At 35.4% G+C, this 26,971-nt stretch overlaps 4 protein-coding genes across 4 annotated transcripts; 2 read left to right on the top strand and 2 right to left on the bottom strand.

Annotated features, from left to right (window-relative positions):
- Positions 1 to 1,997: 1,997 nt before the first annotated feature.
- On the bottom strand, positions 1,998 to 4,441 carry LOC125193625 (putative xyloglucan endotransglucosylase/hydrolase protein 33). Its single transcript, XM_048091459.2, has 4 exons — positions 4,205 to 4,441; positions 3,388 to 3,456; positions 2,329 to 2,516; positions 1,998 to 2,274 (listed from the first exon to the last, which is right to left on the bottom strand). The coding sequence occupies exons 1-4, from the start codon at positions 4,235 to 4,237 to the stop codon at positions 2,052 to 2,054; spliced, it is 513 nt and encodes a 170-aa protein (XP_047947416.1). The 5' UTR covers positions 4,238 to 4,441; the 3' UTR covers positions 1,998 to 2,051.
- A 132-nt stretch (positions 4,442 to 4,573) lies between these two features.
- LOC125193623 (transmembrane 9 superfamily member 1) lies at positions 4,574 to 9,240 on the bottom strand. Its single transcript, XM_048091456.2, has 12 exons — positions 8,892 to 9,240; positions 8,169 to 8,364; positions 7,979 to 8,083; positions 7,833 to 7,850; positions 7,656 to 7,750; positions 7,401 to 7,553; positions 7,129 to 7,263; positions 6,772 to 6,938; positions 6,140 to 6,234; positions 5,620 to 5,993; positions 5,028 to 5,301; positions 4,574 to 4,952 (listed from the first exon to the last, which is right to left on the bottom strand). The coding sequence occupies exons 1-12, from the start codon at positions 8,964 to 8,966 to the stop codon at positions 4,885 to 4,887; spliced, it is 1,755 nt and encodes a 584-aa protein (XP_047947413.2). The 5' UTR covers positions 8,967 to 9,240; the 3' UTR covers positions 4,574 to 4,884.
- A 6,534-nt stretch (positions 9,241 to 15,774) lies between these two features.
- Positions 15,775 to 18,514, top strand: LOC125193624 (protein NRT1/ PTR FAMILY 5.10-like). Its single transcript, XM_048091458.2, has 4 exons — positions 15,775 to 15,924; positions 16,012 to 16,229; positions 16,934 to 17,406; positions 17,673 to 18,514. Exons 1-4 carry the CDS (start codon positions 15,825 to 15,827, stop codon positions 18,463 to 18,465), a joined length of 1,584 nt encoding a protein of 527 aa, XP_047947415.1. The 5' UTR covers positions 15,775 to 15,824; the 3' UTR covers positions 18,466 to 18,514.
- A 5,189-nt stretch (positions 18,515 to 23,703) lies between these two features.
- LOC125195995 (patellin-3-like) lies at positions 23,704 to 26,071 on the top strand. Its single transcript, XM_048094328.2, has 4 exons — positions 23,704 to 24,911; positions 25,192 to 25,316; positions 25,403 to 25,541; positions 25,627 to 26,071. The coding sequence occupies exons 1-4, from the start codon at positions 23,874 to 23,876 to the stop codon at positions 25,876 to 25,878; spliced, it is 1,554 nt and encodes a 517-aa protein (XP_047950285.2). The 5' UTR covers positions 23,704 to 23,873; the 3' UTR covers positions 25,879 to 26,071.
- Positions 26,072 to 26,971: the final 900 nt, after the last annotated feature.

The following is a 26,971-nucleotide window of genomic DNA, read 5'->3' as shown; positions in this document are numbered from 1 at the left end:
CTATATATTTATTACAGAATGACTTTGCTACTCGGTTCTTCATGTTGTGGGAAGACTACATTTTTGAAGGCTCTTTCATCAAATTTGAGCAGATTACTCAAGGTGTCTTTTTTTTATATGTTTGAGCATTTCTTTTAGTTTTGTGATGATGATGATATTGTTTGTTGATGCTATTCAAATATTTGATTTTTATTCCCATAATTTTGGGGAGTATTTATTTGATGAAAGGATAGTTGATTGGAGAGGGTGTGAGTGATAGAGAATTGAGAGACAAATTAGAAGAACATTGAGTGAGAGAGTGATGATTGGAGGGTAGAAATTCCGGAGAGAGATGGTGAGATACAAGATTTGACTTGGGGAACTACATTTGAAAGAAGAGTAACAATTTCTATCTTATTGTTTTGTGATGATAATGATATTAGTTGTGATGATGCATTTAATATTTCGTTGTTTCAACATAAGATCCATATTTTCAAAATACCGATTCGTGCATCGCACGGGTGTAATACTAGTTTGTAGTAACATTTAGTTATGGTACGGGTTCTTATTTTTGTTTTGATTTATTTTAATGTAAATAATGGCATTTGGGTGTAATTTTATTGAATAATGGGGTAAAATTTTATGTGCAAATATGATAAATTCTAAATGTTACTCCAAACGTAGGACGAACTTTTATGGCAAAATGTTACTACAAATCTGTGACGGAGGGGGTACTTTTTTGTATTTATAGGAGCATGATTCATGTACTAGTACTTGAGAAGGCTTCTTCTCACTCTTCATGATCCATGATCCATGAGTTAGTGTATCTATTAAGAACATGTTAGTGTATTTATAATATGTATTGCATTACTTGAAAAGTAATTGATATTCATACAAGCAGAAAGAACTGTACAACGATATTAGTTGCAGGGGGAGTGATCAATTGCTAACTCATCATTTAATTGCTAACTACAACTAATATAAGGCCACGTGATTTTAAAAAACGTGTGGTCTACAATTTGCCACGTGTAATTTTTGTTTTTATTAATTAAATCGAAAAAGAATTAAAAAACGCCAAATTAGGGTTTTGGATGAAAATGTCAATATAGTGTTTCGAAAATATCAACACAATGCTTTGAGAATGTCAACACAAATTTAGGATTGACATTGTATATGCTTTATATTGACATATTATCTTAGCTGTATTGACATTAGCCTGTGTACGAAAAATAAGAAAATTCTAGATTTTTTTTTTCAAATTTTGACGTCGGAACATATGCTTGTAGTATATCGTTGGAATCCTTATAAAATTATCTTTAATTTGATATATGTTATATGAATTTAAAGTTTTGGGATTTCTTTTAAAAGTTAGTTATAACTAACTTGACATTAATACCCCTATTGATTTTTATTGGAATTAATCCTATAGCCTTATTGACGTTTTTTGTTGATCGTATTGACATTTTGTGGTTAATGATCTAGGCCTTTAATTTAAATATCTAATGGCTATTATTGAGTTGTAGTTAGCAATTAAGCATTGAATTAGCAATATAACACTCCCCTTAGTTGCAGCATGTACATTTTTTCATGCATGTTAATTTATATGGAATGATTGGAGGGAGATTGATAGATAGTAGAAATAATTTGCCAAATTTGAATTTCATGGCACATTCCTTTCTTTTTTGAAAGGAGCTAACCATCCACTATTATTATTTTAATTTTAAATTGAGTTCATCTATTTGATCATATTATGGAAAATTATACACTATATTTATCTCTCTAGCATTTAAAACGCTCTATCATTTTATTCAATAAATTGCATCATGATCTTATGTGACCAAATAGTTGCAAATTCCAATTTCCATAATTCGATCATAGGTTTCATAGCATAGTAGTCACTCATAAAATAATAAAGTACAAATAAATACAAAAGGAAAAATCATGTTTTAAATATTCGTCAAAGTGAATCATTTTCCTTTTTTATATCTTAAGTTAATTAACTCAAATTTGTAGTAAAAATAAACTTTTACTAATATTTTTTTATCTTTCTCTATAACTCTACATTTGCTTTACTAATGGGGTCTAAGCTCGACAGGCTGCTTCAAGATGCAGCCCTCCATCTGAATCCCTCCCATTGACGCATATTTGTAATCAAGAGGATATTTTCCGGCTCGAGTTGCCCACTGCGAGCCATCCCAGATAGTCGCATAAACTGACATAGGCTTTGATGGATAAGCAGGGGATATGGCATTACTGTGAATGACTTCTCTTACGGGTATGTTGTCCACCAGAAACCTGCATGTTTCACTGTCAATTTGGGAAAGCGGGGAGGTTTAGTGGCCTACATACACTATATGGTGATTGTTCCAGAGAATGCTGTAGTCGTCGAAACCCTGTGTTGGATCGAACCACTGGTAAAACTTCTCTTCCCTTCCTGTCTTCACGCTTCCGTTTCCGTACATGTTGGTCTGCAGCACCCATTCCCTTCTCTTCTCATTCTCATCATGGTTGTGAGGAAAAGCATCAAAATTTGGTAGCTGGAACCAAAGAACACATTAATCGAATAAAACTTTCAGTTAATCTCTCGACATCCGGAGGCCTATAGACAGGTCCCCGGGAGTATGCATGGACTGTGTTGCACAGAATAACAATTGATAGTAATAGATTTTTGTGGGAAATGGCCATTCTTGCAATATATGGGAATGGATTTAATGTTGGTCGCAATATTTATATAGACTTTGGACATAGATTTTGTGCTTAGTTGTTGCAAGCTGCCTTTTTTTTTGGCTCTTTTTCAAATTGTGAAGGTACATGTGATGGAGGCAGCTTATTAAGGACTTTCATTTGCGATGAAATATGAGATTAGCAAGATGTTTTTGCACTTTTTTCGAATATAATCAACTCTCAAAGTAAAACTACTCGTCCATAGAAGTCTAATCGATAGATAGTGACCTGATGATTCACTAAATTTATTAGCCATAATAATATTTTTATTCAACATCTATTAAGTAGTACTATATGAACTAGAAAATGAAATTGATAATGAGGCTAATCAATTGAACATCAATCAATACAACTGTAAACAGAATCATTCCCAAGTGTAGCTTTCCTGGATACAATTTTGTTGAATTTCAAAAATTGAAACAGGCTTCCATTTTATGTAGATTATCACCTATCTACATCTCTATTTCCACAATAAAATATGACCCTATATCTTGAGTGTATTAATTCCTAATTTTGTTAATTAAAATCGTTGAAACGTTAGTGATGTCACATCCATGAATGGTGAAAATGTTGTGTCTTGAATTCATTATTGATATAAAACAAGTAAAAATCAAGTAGGAATGAAGACAAATCCTGAATTGTTGGCAATATAGTTCAACCCTAAACTGTGGGAAAATAAACAACCTGGATCTCTTTCTGCAGATGCTTGACATAAGCTACAGCTTCTTCTAACATGTCGGCGGTGTTTGTTTGCTGCAAGCAGGAAAATCAAAAGACTCCATATTATTTCAGTACAGTGTAGGCATGCTAGATTTCGTGACGTTTCAAATATATGGTGTTTCCTATTCATTAATAAATAAATAGTGACTCTCAGCTGCTATTATATACATATGAAGTTCAATATGGGGTACCAACTATCATCACTGTGATTCCAAATCAATGCACACATAATACTCCTACTATAAATTATATCACCAGCGAGTTTATACTATTCCTCACATGCAATTGCAACTAAAATGCTTTCTTGGTTTCCTTTTCACTTTGAATTTTTGGACATGCGTGCCTATGTACTTCAAATTTATGTTACCAAATATTCAAAATATAAATCATCAATAACAACTCATTAGTTGAGAATAAAGTTCATGCCTTCAAATAAGAACTCCACATTGAGAACAATACAATTACTTTCTTCCATATAAATTAACGTCAGAAAAGAAGTTTGAGGCAAAATTTCCCAACTCAAAGAGGAATTTGTAATTCCTAGAAATTAATCATCAGTAGTCATTTTATATAAAATCGATAATTCACTAATTTCCTACAGTGTCACAGTTAGTCAAATATTTCCTGTTATAATTTGCTCAAACCTTTTAAAGCAAAAGCACAATTAGCAACGAAGAAGTAATCCACGAGCCAAAATAGAAGGAAAAACACTGATGCTTCTTGGCTGAGCTATAATATAGTAGGAGTATCAGTTATCACTAAAACTTGATCTAATTCATACCACTTGAGTAGAAGAAGACGAAGACGGCGACATTTTCGGCGAAATCCCATCCAAATCCTCCGCCTCGCGTGCGCGCTTACCTTGATTCGCCGGCACGAGTGAATCATGTCCTTAATTATACCAAAATCGTAAAGTTTTCTGCAGTCATGTCCTTTTATACCAAAATCGTTAATATGACTCACTAGATTCCTCGATAGCGATGGGACTCACCAAAATAGCAGCCACACTAGCACTTTTCTTAACACGTATATTGACTTGTTCACATTTTTGTGCTAGATTTTTTATTCTTGTAATCAAAAGGGGAATTTTGTTACAAGTAAATTAAAATAAAGAAAATTGCAACTTCTTAATTATATATAAGGTGAATGATTCTAGAGTCCAAACCCTCCAAAACACTAATTCTGGGAGTGAAATGTCTACATAAAATGAAAATAGAGAAAGGTCACAAATGCCTAAAGAGGCAAGATTTTTACAAGCTGAGATTTTGATGTAAAGAGAGAATCCAAAATGGTGTTTAGTAGTAATCAACAGTCCAAATCTATAGGCAACCATCAATACATTTCATAACTACGAAAAAAGATCGTCTACGATGCTTCAGAGCTTGTTCATTCCATTATCTCCCGATTCGAGTTAACTTACCATGCACCAAGCAAAACCAACAAACTCCGTATAATCTAGAATTAATCACATTTGATATTCCTGTAAATTCTCCTCACAAACAAGTTGGAGCCCAGATATCCAACGGCACCTGAAATTCGAGGAAATTATGTTATTTTTGTTCGTTTTTCTCATTTAAGCTGAGCTCAAAGACAAACAAACTTACCGCAGAGGATTCCCAGACCGAGACAGAACATCAGAGTGTATCCAAAATAAAAGCTGGTCTGGAAGAAGCCTGACATCTTAGTCTTGACATGATAGTAGTATATAGAATAGAAGTATACATATAGAGCGGTGGAAGCTGCAGAGAAGAACGAAGTCCATTGCCAGTGGTAGTTTTCGGCATTCAGTAAGAAATATGTTCCCACAATCGTCACACAAACGGTGACAATGATCAGAATTACAAAGACAAGAAGCATGAAGCCGTAGACATAGTAAACCTGCAGACAAGAACACCACATGAATTATCCAGGAGACTGCTGACTGTTTATAAGGATAGGAAGAAAACCATGTTCATCTTATAAAACTAAGTAGCTAGGCAATTCAAGGTATTCAAATTCAACCTATAGCTAGGAAATAATAACACATCAGAAAAAAAGAAAAAAAAAACTCTAGATAACGCAGGATCATTGACATAGTCACAACCATACAAGGAACAGAAAAGATGTAGTTATAAAAACTAGCAGCCATATAATTGCTTACAAATTTAATTTAAAATAAAGAAATGAGCTCATAACATTTCAAGAAATGTAAACTACCTTGTAATTCCAGAAGGAAGTGAAGACGAAATACATTTCGATAAAAATGCTTCCAAAAGGGAGCAGACCTCCCATGAGAGAGATAATTGATGGGGTCAAATACCATTTCTTCTCAGGAATTGGACGAGGAATGGTCTTGACTCGGCAAGGATTGTTTGGCGCACCACTCCAGTTTCTTCCAACAACAGTGCCAAGAAGAGCCAAGGGGAAAGAAATAAAAGCCCATATCACAAAAACAACCACCATGGTACCAAAGGGAATGGCAGCTAGAGACCCATAAAATATGGCAACTGTGTTTAAGATGAACCCAATCCCAAAACACAAGAATGGGAAAAGGGATGCCGTGAGGATCATTGATGTTATCCACTTCTTACCTAACAAGATTTAACAGAAGTAAGCAATACTAGACACACCAGCGAAGTATATAATAATTTATTTATGTAAAATGGTACAATCATAGTACAATTTTTTTTTTCAATAAAGACATTATAGGCTTTTTAAAGAGGATGTGATTACATACCCCCATGACGTGAATACATGCCACCGCTCACATAACCAGCTATAAATGAGGTAAAAGCATAGCACACAATAAAGGTAGTTACAATAGCTCCTCTCCTGAGACATAAAATCACAGCAGGCGTAAGTTTAAACAACAAAGATGGAAAAGAAACTGAGAAGATAAACAAATTTAGCACAGTACCAGGGACAAATCTTCAATGTGGTAATAAGTAGAAATAGATGTTCAAGGAGGAGATAAAAAATTATGTACTTAAAGATGCAAACAAATGGTAAATAGGTAAATAGGTCTTCTGCTTCTATGCAAACAAATGGTAAATAGGTAAATAGGTCTTCTGCAGCTGTAGTAACAGAAGTTACAGAGAACAGAGATTAAAATTTCATTGGAAAGGGGTGCACAAAATTTGGGGTCATAAAATGTCAGAGGGGTGATATTGGTCCAAATTTTCGTAAGGTGAATAGTGCATTTCCACAAAAGAATGTTCGAAAAATTATAGTAATATCAATGATATTTTCAGAACGGGGCACACAGGATTCAGTAACATTACTGTAGTATAATATAAGGAAAAGGATAATTCTAAGCTTTTTTTTTTTAATGTAGAAACAAAAATGGCATCTAAAGAGTCTCTGACATACCCTATGTACAACATTCCAACAATAGCTAAAATGATGACAAGCAGAACCAGCGTTGCTAGTTGAGCACCAGTGCCAACAACAGCAGTGAGTAGAGCCAAATTTTGGGGAGGCCGAAAAACATCACCATGGACAAGTTTCCAACCAGATTCTTCACTTACATCTCGTTCCTACAAAAAATAAAAAGAGTAAAACAAGCTTGAAAACATAGAATCTATACATTAGAACAACTCTTTGACACACTTTCTACAGATACAAGCTCCAACGAACGTAACACACAGAAGTCAATACACAAATTTCTACATAACAGACAAGTACCAATAAGGTACGCAAAGAAAGGTAATATTCAGAGTTCGTTACCAGAGTCTCTAGATCATCATCTTCCCGAGCATATTTTGCATAATCGTTGCGAAGTGTGCGCATTAATATCATAGACACCAAGCCAGTGAGGAAAATCACCATCATGAAAGAATTGAAGACAGAAAACCAATGGATCTGCAAAGTGAAAATGCTTGGATGAGCTGGTTGTGAGAAAAGTAATTGTTCCAAATACAAGAACGGGAACACAAGAGTAAAGTAGATTGCTGATTGGATGTGCTCACACAAAACTTGATACATATAAGAGCATGTACCTGGTGCTCAAAAAATGGGTAATCCAGATATACATCAAAACGGCGTGCAAATGTGGTGTTAGTTGGAGTCCATTTGACAGAGTAAGTCATATCCAGTGTTCTCCCCTCTTCAAGTGGCTTAGGATTTTCTTGAGTGAGATTGACATGAATAATCTGCCAGGTGCAAATTTCAGTTCAGAATTTCAAATTGAGCAATCATATAAATCTTGTTTGAATGAATAATCACATAGTAAAAATCCTCTCTTTTAGGCCAACCTGATTCCCATTGTAGTTAATTACTAGACTTTTGTGTGTAAAGAGCACATGCTTGTTATCACGATTCCTATCAGGAAGAACCTCACCAATAAAACCTTCAGAACAATAGGCAGCTCCATTAGAGTTATATACAGTTCCATAAGGGCAATAAACTATTATGTACAGATAAAAACATACCCCACAATGGCAGATCATCTGATTACAGGCCACCACCAAAGGTATGCAAGAAAAAACACAAGTTAAAAAGGAACAAAAATGTCAGTGCGAGAAATGTATCAAGCTTACTCAGCAGTAGTGTAAAGGAAGAACGAGATGGGACTTACCCATAAAAAACTCAAACCAGTAAGAATTGTCAATGGCATCCTTGAACTGTTTAACTTTTGCTGCATCTAGTTCAATTTCACAGATTACAGTCTTGTCGACGTCCTCTGCAAAAAAAATCGGTCACGAATTTTACCCAAAATGGTAGGAAATGAAAAGAGTAGGGAATCAAAACCAGAAACGAGCTATTACTCTTAAACTTTATGTCGATTTGGCTATCGATAAGTTCATTCCCTCCAAGAACCTCGCCAAGCCCACCCCACTTGTGAGCACCACCATTCTTGGATGGATGGCAAAACGGGAGGCTATAATAGTTATAGGTCTCCTGGGGGTTGTTATATGGGCCAACCTTGTTCACCCATAGAGTGACGGGATCATTAGCTTTGAACTGCAGATTAATAAAATATGTGTCAATCATAAAAGTCATAATGCTGTCAATCCTTTGTGCATGCATCCGAAACTACAAATCTCTTGAGCTGAAGGTTAACCGGAGCAGTAGAGATCTTGTGGACAGTAAAGAGAAAAAACTTTTTCAGATTATCATACTTTTTTCATTTAGAAACTAAACGATATGTTATCACATATAACTAAATGGATAGCTATGAAAATTCGAGTAATGCGGTGCTGATAAATGGATGAAAACAGCATATCATAAAGTGCGTCATTAAAGAAGGCTTCCATTCACCTGAAATATAGAAAACTTTATTACTGCTTTTCTTCCCGATCATTACCCTCAGCTAACTAAAATTAAGAAAAAAAACCCTCGTCTCCCAATCTAAATCACCAGGCAACCAGATAGATAAAATACGCATCGAACAGAAACCAAATTGTGGCACCGATGTGAAGACGGTGAAAAGATCCACCTAAGGCGAGCAATTCAGAAGCAAAACCACAACAAAATCACAAATTCCTCACCTTGCCGAAAACAGGAGAGGCTACGGACGCGAAGACGATGATGAGAACGGCGAACGATCGGACAGATGACAGCATCGCTTCGTTGTCGACAAGGTCTGGCGGATCTGATTCGAGAAAAAACTGGCCTGATTGGAGATCGCAGAAATGCGGCAATTCGTGTATCCCTGTGTGCTGGTTTCAACGGAAATTGAGTCAGATCTCACAAATTGATCGGATCCCCTTGCGAGAAAGGGCTGGATTATGCCGCCATTTGACTGAATCTGCGATTTTTTGAGCGTAGGGGATAGAAGGAGAGGTGCAAATCTGGGTTTATGGCTTTCCCCGAGCGCTGTGGTCACAGTAAATAATTAGTCTTCGCGCAAATGTTTCACCGAAATTTCCATATATTTTTTTTTATTAATTGTTTTTTACTCCAAACCATTAGATTGGAAGAAGTACTCTTTTAAAATAATCCTAATAATATTTTCATGCTTCTCATAAATTCATCAAATACTATTGAAACACTTTGGTGTGCGTTTGGCGCATGGCAGCACCTTAATTATGTGCAATATTAATAGCGTTGATTATTACTACTACTATTAATCAAGTCAACTAGGTCTTACTTACTTCGTTCTGACTGAAATCACATTTGGTATGAGCGCAAGAAAGGTAAAGAATAATAAATTAAAAAAATTAAAGAATGCAGGATGTCAAAAACACCTGCATAATTTTACTTAATATTTTTTGCACTTGTGTTCTTACTTTGAAACGAAAATTTGCATATTTGTTTCTTCTCTATTCTTTTGTTAATGGTTGTCCACACAATATACGAAATGTAAAGTTGGATATAAGATGGAAAATTGAAGACACCGACTTGATTTGAGTGAGCAAAAGCAAATCGTCGTCTAGATCTATTAGAGCATCCACAATAGCGGCTAGCCCACTGGCTAGCCGATCCGCGTCGCTAGCCGGTCGGCTAGCCGAACTATTGTAATCGGCCAGCGCCGAATCTGCGAAAAAATCGGCGTGGGAGGGCGCTGGCTGCCATTGTGGCGTGCCGATCGGCCAGCGCCAATTTTCGTTTCTTTAAAAAAAAAATGAAAACCTATATATAAGCGATTTTAGTTTCATTTTCATTTGCACCACTTGTTTTAACGAGTTTTCTCTCTCTCTAAATTTTTGTACAAGAGCAACATCGAGCGATGAGTAACGCGGGTGGTAGCAGTGGTGGTAGTGGTGGTGGTAGTGGTGGTAATGGTGGGGATACTGAGGAGTACGAACGGCAGATGAACGAGGCTATGGAGGCCTAGATGAACCGCGAGCTAGAGCAGTACATGCGAAGGGTCGAACAGCAGGCGGTACCTCGCCCTCCACCGGTTGTCCACCGCCGAGCAGTGATTGATCGGGATCACGTAGTTGCATATCAGCGGCTACATGATGATTACTTCGCTCCGGACCCACGGTTTCCAGCAACCATGTTCAGGCGGCGTTTTAGAATGCACAGGGAGTTGTTTATGCGTATCGTTGACGCTTTGGAGCGTCGATATCTTTATTTCCGCTTCAGGCACGATGCGGCTGGCAGACCCGACCACACCCCTATCCAAAAGTGCACGACGGCAATCAAGCAGTTGGCCTACGGAGGCGCGGCAGACATGTGGGATGGGTACCTCCACATCGGTGAGACGACTTCTCTGGAATGTCTGAAGTTTTTTTGTCAGGGCGTGATTCAAATTTTCGGTGAGCAGTACCTTCGAAGCCCTACCCCCCAAGATTGTCAGAATCTGATGCAGATGCACGGGGAGCAGCATTGGTTCCTCGGGATGTTAGGCATCATAGATTGTATGCATTGGGAGTGGAAGAACTGTCCAACTGCCTTAAAAGGGGCCTACACGACCGGCTACAAGGGAAAGAATCCCATGATGATCCTCGAGGCCGTAGCTGATTACCGGCTGTGGATCTGGCATGCGTATTTTGGGGTAGCCGGGTCGAACAACGACCTCAACGTCCTCAACTCGTCGCCCCTCTTCAACGAGAAGTGTCAGGGCATCGGTCCAGTCGTCTCATTTGTGGCCAACGGCAACCGGCATGATATGGGCTACTACTTGGCGGATGAGATATACCCTAGGTGGCCTGTCTTTGTGAAGACGATCAGGCACGCGGCGGATGACAAGAAGGCCTACTTTGCGGAACGGCAGGAGTCGGCGCGCAAGGACGTGGAGCGCGCATTTGGTGTGCTCCAGTCTCGATGGGCGGCAATTAAGGGTCCAACGCGTTTGTGGGATGTCAAATGCGTTGCTGATATAATGTACGCCTGCATTATCATGCACAACATGATCGTCGAAGACGAAGGCGTACAACTGACTAGTTGGGCCAATGACGATGAAGCCGGTCCAAGCCACGGAACAGCCACCCCTAGCGTACGACGTGGGGTACCTCACGATGAAGTCGGCCGCCTCCAGGAATATGCCAACATGCGTCAAGTGGATGCCCATATTCAACTCCAAAATGATATAATTGAAGAGTTGTGGGCACGGAAGACTGCACAGCGATAGTTTTTTTTCTTTATTATGTAATTTATTTTTTTAAATGAATGTACTTTTTTTTAGTGCAATTAATGAATTTTCCCGTATATGTCGTAAATTTAATTCCGTAATTTAATCGTAAATTTAATTCCGTAAATGTAGTTGTTTTGAATTATTTTTATTGCGGCTGGCCTATTTGAGTAAATGCTGACGTTACAGGTGGATTTTTAAGTGCTGCTGGCGTGGCAGGGAGAGAGAGTGGCTGGCTTATTCTTATTGTGGATGCTCTTAGGTATGAATCCTACATCCATTAGAGCATTCCCAATGCTCTCCCTAAAAACTCCCTTATTTCTTCTCCCTAACTCCTGCCACATCAGCGCCACATTAGCACCAAAATTTATCCCCAGTTTTTAGCCAACTTTTAGCCAACTGCTCCAATGGTTTCTCCCTTATTTCTCCCTTATTTTTCCCTAACTCAACATTTCATTTTTACATCATCACTAATATTGTTTAATTTTCCCTACAAATGTGTTTAATAAATAGATTTTCATCGACAACAACGAGTTCATCCACTGCTGATTTGTTTCATCAGTGGGGTCCGGAATTTGCAGATTCGGCTCTTTGCCCTTACCTTTTCGGGAATGTTTCCTACTTGAACTCATAATTTTGAAGATTGAAGATTGAAGATTGAGATAATGAGATTGAAAAATTGAGAGAATGAAGATTGTGTGTGATGAATGGAGGAAGAGGAGGAATTATATATAGGTTTGGAATTATAGCCGTTGGAAAAAAAAAAACGCCGAAAAATCGCCGAATCGCGCCTACAGTGGGCGCCGATGATTCGGCGATGAAACGGGAGTTGGCGTTAATTCGGTAGAATAACGCCGAAACACTTCCAACGGTCGGCGATAACTCGGCGATTTTCGGTGAAAAATCGCTGAGTGTTATCGCCGGACCATTGGGAATGCTCTTAGTAAGCACAAACTAGGATTCATTTTCCATCTTTATTTGGTTGATAATTTTGTATATACTTTATGTATTTCTTATATAAATTCCAAAAAACTATATCTCAACTATATACTTAGATCAAACTTAACAAAAAATCAAATTAGTCAAAAATTTAATATGTATCAAAAATCAATAAAATGAACAATATTTTACATTTTTATTTGATTCAGATCGAATAAAGTAGAGAAAAGAGAATCAACTCATGTCACAAATCCTCAAAAAAATTGTCCCCTCCCTCATTTGTGTCTATCTCTCAAAATGATATTTTCTTCTAATTTCTTAGACTTAGGGTTTGATAGAATATTTCTCACACAATATTGTAGTCTACATAAATAAATCGACAAGAAGATCTAAGATCCTAAATTGTGTTTGGAGTGACGAGAATAGTAAGTCTTGGTCTACGAAAAGAAGATATACAAAAAAAGTTATATATATTCAAAATTCTAGGAGCATGTCAAGGATTTCTCCTTTTGATTTGTTGCCTATCAATTTAATTTCTTATTGAGATTAATTTTGTGAATAAAAAATTTAAATTTTTGGAATCATCTTATAAGATCATTCGAGAACGCATGCAAAGCTTCATTGACTCCCAACACTAAGAAGGCCCTAAGTCTAACCAACCCATATGCATGTATTTGTAAGAGCTAAATGTGTGAAATATTGGTGGGCTTTAAAATACTGAATTTTGGGGAAATCACAAATTGACAAGAATTATTATGTTTTTTTCGCATGAAAGGACAATAATCTTCATAGCAATTATGCTTAGTTTTAAATTCAGTTCTCATGAAGCTATACGGGCCCATGGCCTGCTTCTTTTCTTCCCAAACAAACCCAATGGGCTTTCTGAAGAAAATTGGGCTCTAAAACTATTATTAGTACTCTATTCTTCCATCAATACAAGACCAATTTATATCGGCCATGAATTTTAAAAAAATATACCGACGTTTATTGATGAACGGAGAAAGTACTATGTTGTGATGTTACATCATATTCGAGTCTTTTATGTGCAGAGTAGATATTTCTTTTAATTCCCACAGTGCATGGACATTTTGTGCAAATTAAAATACTAAAGCCCCTAGACGTAATTAAATTACAAAAATTTATAGTTTTGACATTCTGAATTCGATATATAGAAAATGTAACTTCCTTCCACTAACCTTTACTTCATCCGACCGTCGACAAACGTTGTATATGTAAAAACAATTAAGTTACGTGGCAATATCGTGAAAAACGTGTTGGGGTTTCGTGACATGGTCTTGGGTGGATGACTATTTCAATAATACCTTGGTGGCTTGGTGCAATACTATGAAATTTTGCTCAACAATTTATATAAAAATTATTTATCTTAGTAGAGACTTAAACATACATGTGAAGCCATTTCCTACTAATTTAAACTTTTTTGCATGCATTCAGACTTAACGAGCTCTAGTGTTGATCCTAATTCTATATTTTCTTTAAAAACTCTACTAATTAATCTATTTCTAATACTATTACTCACTATTCGCTTTTTTATTATTATTTTTGAATATTTGCATAAGTAATCAAAGAGTATTATTCATAAAAATGATCACCGCACTTCTCTAGTTTTTGTGAGATTGTCAACGCAATTTTTAGTGATAATCACTGTACATATATATAATTGTTGCCCATTATGGCTCTCTTTGAGCATCTCTGACTATTTACACTAAACTCAAATATATTTTGATGGAAATTTCATAATTTTACTATAACCATTTACACCAAATTCAAATTTAAAGAATATTTTCCATATTACGTTTTTTACTCACAAAATTTGAAAAAAAAAAGTTTTGGTTTAGTGTAAACCCAAAGATAGATATTTTTTACTCAAAAACCAAAAATGGGATTGGTCTTTTAGTACCATTGGAGCTAATAGCATCTCCAACCATTACACTAAACTCAAACCCATTTTAGTGTAAACGTCATACTAAATATTTATTTTACTCCAACCATTTACACTAAACTCAAACCCAAAAGAATATTCTCTACTTACTTACTCCCTCCGCGCGCGGTAGTGGAGGCGTTTCTTTTCGGGATAAAATTTAAGAAAAAATGTGTTAAGTAAGTTAAGCAATGGAAGAATAAAGTATAGCAATGAAAAACATATAGAGATGAAGAAAGAATAAAGTAAAAGAAAGTAAAGTAAGTGAGAAGATATTTGTTGACTTACTAAAAATAGAAATGACTCTACTAGTATGAGACGTACCAAAATTGCAAAATATCCACTACTGTGGAACGGGGGGTGTACTTATTATACTTTTCAGTCATACTCATTTTTTTTAAAATTACACACAATTCTCATGACACTTTGTTAATAACTTAAATTAAATTAAATTGAATAATATAATAATATTTATTAATTAAACGATATATTAAATTTATTATTGACAATTAATGATTCATGATTCTGTTAATTTTTAAAATTAAAATAACCAATCCTTAATATTTAAAATTATGAGAGTGTAGAAGTTCTCAAATATTAATGCACATTTAGTTTTAATTTAACTAATCTGTACGTGTTGTGTACGTAATTTAATATATTAAGTAACTTTTTCCAATTTAACTATATGGCCCAGCCCACTAATTAATAACTAACTAAATATTAATATAATTAAATTAGGTTATTCTTCGTATCTTCTTCTCCACATTGCTCTTCTTCTTCCTGTAAGTTTTTCTGTCTCTATAATTTTAATTTCTCATCCTTCCTTATTTTATTTTGATAAATATAAATTGATTTGAACTGAATGAAATAAATAAAAATCTAAAAAGTATATTTTGTATAGTTTTAGTATAAATTTAAAGATGAGTATTTTTTCTTAAAAAACCTATAATAGAATTGATTTTATCAGTACTGTTGAAAGTATTTATGTACTACATTTTAAGTTTTACAATATTGTTGAAAATAATCTAATTACCTATTCATTTTAGATTTTAGTATACCGTTAAAAATGGTGTTATTACTTCACTCATCCCTCTTGGCTCATCATCTACTACTAAAGTCGCAACAATTTTTTGTGATATCACTACTGTTAATACAATAATTTCGGATTGTAGTATCAAACTTTTGATTCCGTCAGTTTGAAGTCTTAACCATCCTGCCGATTCTGTAGGGCCCATAACTCAATAAGGTTACATACTTATTTAAAATTGAAATTACATAGTAGTACTATATGCATGATATTAAACACTAACATTAAAATACATGAAGGTTAAGGTGAATCATTAAATAACCTCACCAGGTGTTCAACGCTAACTTTGCATGCACACAAACGTATGTCCACGTATACATGACATGCAAAAAAATAAATTAAGTGGACAAGTCAAAATTAAACCCCAGCTTCAAATATTTGCGGGATTTCACTTGTAAAATCTGCAACTGCAATCAGTCTGCAAATTCTCCACTGAAATGTCGCAAAACGACGTCGTAAACGGAATGGCGGATTATTCGGGCCGGCCCGCCAAACGGTCCCACTCGGGCTTCTGGCGCTCTGCTTCCTACATCATGGGTAAGTACCACATTCTTGATTGATAGTAATTGTTGTCTACTCTCTCTCTCTCTCTGATCTCAAAGAAATTTGGATGTGGAGTTGCAGGGGCGGGGGCGGCGGAGAGGTTTGCGTATTTCGGGGTGGGTACGAATCTGATATCGTATCTTACCGGGGAGCTGGGGCAGTCCACGGCGGCAGCGGCGGCCAGCATTAATTTGTGGGCCGGCGCCGGTTTACTTCTCCCACTTTTGGGTGCTTTGGCGGCGGAGTCGTTTCTGGGCCGCTATCCCACCGTCGTGTTTTCTTCACTTCTCTATATATTGGTCACTACTCTCGCTCTTTCTTCGTCTAATTCTTATTAATTGTGGAATAATATTTGAGATTCAATCTACTATGTCAACATGCATTGTAATTATGGAGCAATTTAGTCCAATATTTGAGATAATCCATGCAATCCATCTCTTTTAATCTTGAATTTGAGAAGATGAATTTCTTTATTCGGTTTGATGATGGGGGTTTTGCATAAAAATACTCCATTCGTCCCTAAAAAATAGACAACATTTGAAACGGCGCGAGTTTTAATACACAATTGGTAAAGTAAGAGAGATAGCGAGTTTTAATACACAATTTATAAAGCAAGAGAGATAGAAAGAAAATTTGATTGGAGTTTCATTAGTGGAGAATTAGACTCACGGGAAAAGTTTTCTAAAATAGAATTGGTCTATTACATTTCAAAATGGCAAATGTGATCTACTATTAAGGCACGGAGGGAACATATGATAATGCGATGATTTTATATAGCAACAATTTTTTTTTTATGATGGGGTTTTTAAGTGTTGAAATTATGACAAGCGTTGGTTTGTTTTCCATATCTAGTTTGATAAAAATAAACTAATTTAAATGCACACATTTAGTAACTCTTTCTATCATCAATTAATGTTTAGGATTGAAATCTCACTAGATGCAGTAGTTTTGTTTTGCGAAGTCTAAATTAAATCATGTGGTTTTTGCTGTGTTAATTGACCAGGCACTTGGATTGTTGACAACATCGGCTTTTGTTGATGAGCAAGGGTCACCTAGTGAGCTTGACATTGGGTTCTTTTTTGTGTCACTGTACCTAATTGCCCTTGGACAAGGGGCGTACAAACCTTGCATCACGGCATTTGGAGCCGATCAATTTGATGAACAAGATCCTCTCGAGCTAAGAAGTCGAAGCTCCTTCTTCAACTGGTGGTATTTTGGTCTTAGTGCAGGTCCACTAGTACCACTATTGGCCTTGAACTATGTTCAAGATAACATTAGTTGGGTGATTGGATTTGGAATCCCTTGCGTTTCTCAAGTGATCGCACTCGTAGTTTTCCTTCTGGGGAGGAAGTCCTATCGGTACAACATCAAGAGAAACGAGAAAAGTGCATTGAATTGGGGAGTTGTGTCTCCTACCATTGATGCTTATAGCGACGAAGAAGATCAAGTGGGGCTCGAATCGATCCCTCATCTTAAGTGAGACATTTTTTCTCTTAGTTATATAAATCCATGGAGTTCTCGTCCACAGTCGTGTTGTACTGACGTGACATGTGCCATGATATAAATCTATGGGAACCATCTTAAAAATCTATTGGTGATAATTGGAGTAACTCATCTTGTTCTTTATTTACATTGATGTTGGCCATATACTTATTTCATTTGCCAACAATGACAGGGACTAAATTTCATTTTCTCATATGAATGGTTTTAATTCTCCATTTCTCATGATCATGTTCAAACAGGTCTCTTAACAAGCCTTTATTAGTATCCGGAAAAATGGAAGAGGCGAAAGAGATGCTAACTCTAATTCCATTATGGGCGGCATCCTTGCCATTTGCCATTGCCATATCTCAATCCGCCACTCTATTCACCAAGCAAGGCATCACGATGGACCGGTCCATTACTCCAAGCGTTGACCTACCGGCCGCCTCACTTCAATACATAATCGGCCTCACCATCATCATTCTCATCCCCCTCTACGACCGGGTTCTGGTACCACTTGCTAGAACACTGACAGGATCTCCCTCCGGATTGACAGAGCTTGAGAGAATCGGGGTAGGTATGCTTCTATGCACTCTTTCCTTAGTCGTTGCAGCTCTAGTCGAGCAAAAGCGGCTTCAAACTGCCATACACCACGGGCTAGCCGATATACCCGGGGCTAGGGTTCCCATGAGCTTCTGCTGGCTAATACCTCAATACATATTGTATGGTTTCATGGAAGTCTTTGCCTATATAGGATTGCAAGAGCTTTTCTATGATCGTGTGCCTTGTAGCTTGAAATCGGTTGGTCTCTCAATATTTCTAAGTATAATGGGGATGGGGCAGATCTTGAGTAGCTTGCTTATATGCTTGATTGAGGAGATTACTAGTAAAAATGGTGGAAATGGGTGGTTCTCGGATAATACAAATCGAGCTCACCTAGATTACTTTTATTGGTTGCTTGCTAGCCTTAATGCAATAGGTTTTGTAGCATTCTTGTATTTTGCAAAGTCTTTCAAAAATAGATCTGAGCTTGTTGTTATCATTGTAAATTAGCTAGGGTGTATAATGAACCAATGATATGCATATATATGTGACTTTCATACATTTGTGTTCAAATGGTAACCTGATTTTTTTTTAATAGGAAATCGAAATGCGACAAATAATTATATTTGACTGTCTATGTTGATGCATTTGTTCATGTATAGATGTTCAAAATCGCGTATCCCAATTTTTTTATTGGATTGTGACCTATAATGGGAGCTGGCAGCAAATTATTCAGCGACATTACTTTCAATTTGGCCAATTTATTATTTTGAATGATGGAAAATGACTTAATTTTTTAATTGGCTCAAGCAATTTTTTTAGTTTTTTATAATCTTTTAATTAAATCGTTTTATACAAATAAAAGGCATTAAAATATTTATACATAATTAATTAACAAGATCAGGAGGAAATATTTAAAGAAAAAGGCAAAATCTTTCAGGGACAGAGTGTGCATTCATATACAAATGAAAAGAAAATAAAAGTTTTATGTGAATAACTACTATAGTATATGCATGGTGGGGGTGGGTGGCGTTTCATCATTTTCTCAAAGTGACAACATTGCAAAGCCTAAAGCGGCCCCTTAATTATCGCCATATCCAACTCCCTTTTCTTCAACAGGTGTCTCTTGATTTTATTAAAGCATAATTATGTACAATATGAATGATGGTATTACAAATTAAAATTCAACGGTGTGTACTTGATATAACCCCAATTGCTACTGTCGAACCGACTGTGAAACGTGGCATAGCGAATAAGATAATTGAGAGTTCAAAAATCATTAGTATCAATCATTTATTTTACAATTAATAGTAAAGTAAAAATTTAACAATTGGTGTCGTTCCATCGTGACATCTCAATTTAAAACGAAAATATATCACCATTGAATAGTACTACTAGTACAACATTTTTTGCTACCAATATGATCTTTTTCTATTATATTGCTTTTTGAAAAGAACATAGAAACCCTTTCGAAAATCGACCCAATTCGAAGAAACAAATAGAGTCACTCAAAATTGATTACAGTTGAAATAAATAACAATATTCACATATACTCCCTCCGTCCCCGAGTAGGAGTCACACTTTGACCGGGTACGAGTTTTAAGAGATGTAAAGAAAAGTTGGTTGAAAAAGTTAGTGGGATGTGAGACCTATTTTTTTATATTAGTTTTACAATAAAATGTGAGTGAATAGAGATCTACTTAATATTTACGGTAAAAATGAAGTGTGACTCTTAATTGGGGACGGATCGAAATGAAAAAGTGCGACTCTTAGTCGGGGACGGAGGAAGCATTTAGTGATGAATAAAGTAATTCTTCATTGAGATCTTGAGCAATTAAATATATTTGAATGAATTGATTGTCAATGTCTTGTTCCAAAAGATTACAGATATGATACAGGCATACAGCATTGAAACAGTAGTAGGAGCATGTTTCTACGGCATACAGCTTTTAATGATTGATGGTTGAGAGTTGCCGTTTTAATAAAAGCAACAAATGAACTTTTCAAACATTGGTGTAAATACTTGTAATGGAATTTGCGACAACTGTTCCTTTCATGTTATATCCAATATCACATCAATTGATTAAAAAATTTCATGCACCTAATTCCCAATTTCTTGAATTGGGCTTATATTCCAATTCTAATGCGATTCAATATTAAATGAACTTACAGTCATGAAACTCGATCGTATTGATATTTTTCATCGCTCCTTACTTTACTACTAATTTTGTGTTAAATTTCATGTCGATTATGGTTAAGGCTATTTTTTATGGAGGAAAATTATATGTTACATCTCATTCTTGAATTTAATGATATTACAAATGTTTGAAACATTACAATCAGAAGAACAATAAATTCAGTCAATTTTGCTAAAAATGGCTACTCTTTTTATTTAAATTCAATATCTAACTTTTTTAAATTTATGGTCCCATTTTCTTGTAAAATGCAAACCAAACTGGAGTACTATAATTATTTTCTCCAACGGTTTCAGACAATGCTAGGCCCTCACAACGTTATCTATTGTTTAAGGATTTTCATTTCCTCGTTACAGTGTTAAGAATTTCAAAAAAGTTTAGAATTCAAAAAATATTTTTTCCTCAAAAAAGTTAAGAAAAGACATCCAGCAGCTTTCACTGCTATGAATGTATCAGGGCCTACTCATCAACCAATTGTATGTTAGGACAGCACCATAAATCCGTTACCTATGCTTACATAATTTTGTATATATCCATGTTACTCTATATTTTCTCCTAAATTTGAAAATTTATTTGGAAACAATGTAATCATGTGAGATATGGCTGTTATAGTTTATACTTTTATCCCAATCTTTATAGTTTTTCCAAATATATAATAATCTTCATAAAATATCAATAGTCTATCTGATATTTTAAAATAAGAAATAATCATTTAAATTTCGGTACTCATATTAAGTTTAAAATTAGAATATTAAATTACTCCTACAAGGTTTCACTTTTTTTTTAATTGTTCAATCCAGTTTCAGTTTTTTATTTTTTTATATAAATTCTTCCATCCAGGGATAAAAATATAAAATGTGCCTTTTAATGAAATTCAAAATGACATATTTTATTTAAATAAATATTTTTCTTATCTTTTTTAATACTACAAAACATTGTCTTATAAATAATAGTTTTTCAGCTACAATTTTCAAATTGGCTGTGTTCAGTTCATTTTTTCGTACTCTTTTTGAAAAACATTTGTAGCATTGTGCAAATATGGAATGCAAAGTTTAATATTTTGAAATAGAGAATCCTTTGAGTGAAGAATATCATATTTATTTTTATTTTTTAGAAAAATGACACATGGGATACACATATTTTTTTGTTATTTCTAAAAGTATCAAAAAATTACTACTACTAGCCAGTAATAGTACGTATTACTCCTATGTCTACTACTAGCTAGTAGTAGTATGCATTACTCCCTTTGTCCACTGTACATGTCTCACTGCCTGAGAATCCTATTTTTATATGGAGTACTAGTTTTATACTTCTTCCATCTCATAAAAATATGGGCATATGTTATAGCACGAGAACTTTAATAAAATTGGTAAAGTAAGAGAGAAAAGATGGATGATAGTTAAAGTAGTGTTAGTGGATTATGAGACCCATATTATTATTAGTATGGTAGTATAAATTTGATATAACTTGATGTATAGAGTACTTAATAAATTGAGATAACCTTCTATAAATGAAATTTCCATATTTTTATAGAATAAATAAAAATGGAAAGTATACATATTTTTCTGGAGCATATGGGGTAACAAAATTTGTCTGAAAATGAGTTAGTAGAATAAAAGGTCTACAACTAAAAATGGTAAAAATGAAATGAAACAATTAATATAAGAAAAACCGAAATATAAAAATTGGGACACCTACGGTAAAGTATGAATTTCATATTTTGTGAAAGTTGGAATATATTTAAAAAGGATACCCCAAAAGAAACTATAGTTAACCATAAAATTAGATGAACCAAAATTAAAATTACCAAATTACATGCATTTGATTGGCTAATAGATCTTCTCAACCAACTTAACGATTCTAGTGGTATGATATTAAATAGTATCACACAACAATAATTGGAAAATATTAGTAGTATTTTTATAGTGTACATAGATTGTAATCTTTGATCGATTAAAAATCAAATTTGAAGTCTTAAAGAAAAGGGCCAGAATATATTTGTTCAAAATAAGTTGTTAATCATCATTAGTTGTAATAGTCGGCTAATTAAAAAATTATGACGATAATTAATAACAACCAAAAAATAGCATGGAAATATTCAAACGAAGCAAATATGAGATAAGTTGACAGCCTATCACAATAACAACTATGCTTCTTGGATTACACGTATCACTAAGAGAATGTTTGGTTTTATTGTTTTTATTCAAATTATTTGACAACCATGCCACCAAGTTTTTGGCTGGAAATTAAAATTGAATTTAGAAGAGAATCAAATCTTCCCAACGTGAAATCCAGAACCAAACCAAACTTCACAAATTAAATTATAAACAAGATAGTGAAATCCAGGGGCACCCAATTTGGGAGTCTTATCATTGACAACAATATTATTAATTTCATTTTAATAATTTGTATTTTGAGCTTTCCACAACAATGACACGATAACGATACCCATTATACACACGATACTTTCAATTTGTACAAACTAATGTTACAATTTTTAATTTCAATTTTTTGTGTAACAATATTTTTTAAACTATTTAATTGGGAAAATTTAAGACAAATCAGCCTATTCGCTAGATAAATAAACCACACACGATCACTTGAGAGTGAAAGTTATATTTTTTTCAATACAACTAATTTGAGGATAAGTTAGTGAATTAATAGATTCAGTGCAGGTACATTATTACAATAATGTTTTTATTTATTTATTTTAACGATACTATATAATTAATTATATATTGTCTCCTCCTATTTTTATCTAGTTATTCTCAAATTTATTTGGCACTTTGTTATTGTCCAACTTTAATTACGATGCATTTCATAGGATATCGTCTCGTGTTAAAGGAATAACTAGTTTTCATATTACACGCAATCATCAAATATGTTTTCCCTCAGTTGAAACATGTTTACAATCACGAAAGTTCGTTTTAAAATACGGTACTCCATATTTTTAGAGACGCTAAAATATTACTCGTATTTAATATGACATACATCTAACGAGAAATCTAGATGAAATTACTTATTACCATACATAATGTTACTACTCTTTTGGCAATGATTATTATTTTCGTTCTTAGCCTATCATCCATTGCTAACAACGATCACAATATTGCTTTTGGTCTTCTAAATATCGATGCTATTGACTACTTTTTTCTTTATGTTTGATTTAGTAAAGTTGATTGGATTCATCAGCATGTATCTTTCAAATTACTTAAAACGTCGTAATTAACTTCCTTTCCATTCTTGCCTCATCACACGATGTAGAAATGTAGAAATGGATGTGTAGTGGAGTACTTAATTTTTGGCTCATCATTAAACCGAATAAATACCTGTTAGCTAAAAATAGAAGGATGAATGAGCAAACAAAATATAATCGTTAGAATATTCGGTGCCAGTACTATTTATTTTCACTCCAATAAAAATTGGAAAAATAAAATAAAAACCAAAAAGTTTGTATAAACGGGCCGTGCTGACGAAAACGGGCCCAGCTAATCGAGCTGGCAAATTTCAACTCTTCAACAGTCTGTTCTGTTCATCTTTCACACACACACTACAGAAACCCTCCACTCCCCATATTAATAGCTCCTCACGTTCCCTATCTCTCTCACCCATCTCTTTCTCTCTCTCATATTTCGAGTTTTGTTTGCTCAATTGCAAAAAAACAGTTTCTTGTTTCCTTCAACTTTTCTACGTCCTAAAAAATCGTTCATCATTTCTTCTGTCATGGCCGAGGAAACCAAGAAGGCAGCTCCCGAAACCGCCGAGGAGGTCGTGGTTTGTGACGTGCCGGTGGCGGAGGAGCCCACCAAGGCCGTTGCGGAGCCGGAGAAGGCCGTGGAGGGAGAGAAGGAGGCAGAAGTTGCCGAATCTGTTTCCTTCAAGGAGGAGAGCAACAAAGTCGATGATCTCATTGATCCAGAGAAGAAAGCTTTGGACGAGCTCAAATCCTTGATTCAGGAGGCCTTGAACAAGCATGAGTTCACCTCTCCCCCTCCTCCGCCCGTTACAGAGACGGCGGAAGAGCCCAAATCCGAGGAAGTGAAGGAAGAGCCCAAACCCGAGGAGGAGGAGAAGAAGGAAGAAGAAAAAATTGAATCTTGTGAAGCAGCCCCGCCGGAAGAGAAGGAGACACCGGAGGAGGCGGTGGTTGAGAAGGTGGAGGAAAAGGTTGAAGCTGCTGAGGAAATCAAGGAGACCATAGTTCAAGAAGTGAAGGCGGAGGAGGAAACAGCGCCGCCGGCGCCGGAGGAGGTGTCGATTTGGGGGGTCCCACTTCTCGCCGACGAGAGGAGTGATGCAATCCTGCTCAAATTCCTGAGGGCTCGGGATTTCAAGGTGAAGGAGGCTTTCGCCATGGTGAAAAACGTGGTGGCGTGGAGGAAGGAATTCAAGATCGATGAGTTGTTGGTGGAGGAAGGAATTGGAGAAGGGCTGGAGAAAGTTGTGTATGTGAATGGAGTGGATAAAGAGGGGCACCCAATTTGTTACAATGCGTTTGGAGAGTTCCAAGATAAGGAGCTGTATAGCAACACTTTCTCTGATGCTGAGAAAAGAGCTAAGTTCTTGAGATTTTATATTCAGTTCTTGGAGAAGAGAATTAGGGGGCTTGATTTTAGCCCTGAGGGGATTTGCACCATTGTGCAAGTTACTGATTTGAAGAATTCGCCTGGGTTGTTCTTCACCAAGAAAGAACTGAGGCAGGCTACCAATCAAGCCCTTCAACTGCTGCAGGATAATTATCCAGAATTTGTTGCCAAACAGGTATGTGTGGAACAAGAGATTGAATTTTTATGGTGTGTTCTTGCAATTCATTCATCTTTTCTTTGTGGGATGATGCATGATTTTGTTTGAGATGTTTTGGTATATGGGTTTTGGTTGTGTGCTGCTAGATGAACAAGAAAAGATTCATTCTTTATGATTCGGACAAGCTGAATTAAAAAAAAAAGATTCAATCTTTATGTTGTGTTTTTGCAGTTGTGTTTGTTTGGTGATGTTGTATGTTTTTTGGATGTTTAATTTATTGGTGTATGATGGGATGAAGGTGTTCATCAATGTGCCATGGTGGTATGTTGCTTACAATAGGATGATCAGTCCATTCTTGACTCAGAGGACTAAGAGCAAGTTTGTGTTTGCTGGTCCAACCAAGACTGCTGAGACCCTCTTCAAGTTAGTAGTCTCGATTTCGCTTCACTTACGAGTTTTTAAACGATATACTTCTAAAAAAATGTTGTCTTGGCTTGTCTCATGTTTAGGTATGCTGCACCGGAGCAAGTCCCCGTGCAATACGGTGGTCTGAGCAAGGCCGGCGGGGAGTTCACCACTACCGATACTGCAGTAGAGGAAATTATTAAGCCAGCAAGCAAGCACACAATTGAACTGCCAATTTCTGAGGTTGGAATTTGATTAAGTCTTATGTTTTTGTGCCTACTGTTTTATGGGTGTGCCGTGTATTTACATTGCGATTTACTCGTCGTAGGGTGTCACGTTGGCGTGGGAGGTTAGAGTCGTCGGTTGGGACGTTTCCTATGGTGCGGAGTTTGTCCCGAGTGCTGAGGGCGGATACACGTGGATCGTCCAAAAATCGAGGAAGATCGGGCAGGTGGACGAGGATGTATTGAGCGGCTCATTCAAGATTGGTGAACCGGGAAAGGTTGTGCTCACATTTGACAACCAAACATCTAAGAAGAAGAAGCTTCTCTTTAGGTCCAAAGCCAAGTGCTCTGAGTGAAGATGAAAGAGGGCTTCTTTGTTCATTCATATGATTCTTTTTGGGCTGATTTATATTTAAAACTTGTTTCTGAAATTTTAAGGTTGTTTGGGAGTAGTTTATTTATATTTCTTTGTTGTTTTTGTTAAGTTGGATTGATTATTTACATGTCCGAAGAAACAATTGGGAATTCAAAGATAGAAATTTCTGTCAATACATCACTTTATGTTGTCCTTTTCTGCTGTAAATTTGGTTCTATGATTTTTTTGGAGGTTTTGTCGTTGCTTTTGTTTCTTTTCATGAATGATGATATTGAATTATTGAGTCTTTACAACACATTCTTTCTAGCTAACATTATTTATTGCCAAACAAAATGATCGATGTTTTCAAGGTAGGACCGAACTAGCTAGCTTTATTAAGGTTATACCTTAGTCTAAGAATGCAACAAGATGATATAATAGTATAGTATTATATCACTAGTTTTATCATTAGCATTGGAGTTTGTACTTACCTTTTGCAAAAGTGCGTTAAAGATTCTTGTAACAATTTGTTTAAAATAAATTTAGTAATTTACCAAACAATAGAACTTGGTACTAGTAAGTAGCAGGAGTACTTACTCTATCCCCGCCACAAGTGAACGACTTTTTTTATATATAAAATGAGTATTATTGAGTTAAGAGAAGAGAGATCAAAATGAAATATGAGATCAAAGAAGTATGAAAAATAAAGAAAGAATAAAATAAAAGAAATAATAAATCAAAAAAAAGGTAAAATATTGTTTTATTTTATTAAAAAGGAAAATCAATCACGAACCAATAATAATCATCACGACATCAATAATAATCATTAAGTTATTATGTTAAGTTATTATGATAAATATAAGTATGTAACAAAAAATAGATAATGCTAAACATAATACTAATAGTTATTATAGTCAAATACTCCTAGTTATTATAATCAAATACTCCTAGTTATTATAAATAATGTTAAACATGGACTAAGCAAGCTCACCAATAATGTTGATTTAACATATTCCTATAAATAGTTATGCTAATATAAATACATAATTGCAAATTTCGAGCCCACAGCTTTTTAATTTATTAGTTCTGCTCTA

Source organism: Salvia hispanica, chromosome 4 (genome assembly GCF_029641045.1).
Source record: "Salvia hispanica isolate PSC_SH4W2 chromosome 4, Shi_PSC_v1, whole genome shotgun sequence".
Classification (NCBI taxonomy): Eukaryota; Viridiplantae; Streptophyta; class Magnoliopsida; order Lamiales; family Lamiaceae; genus Salvia; species Salvia hispanica.
Note: the sequence above shows the minus strand (reverse complement) of the source record. Positions and strands in the feature narration are given on the sequence as shown.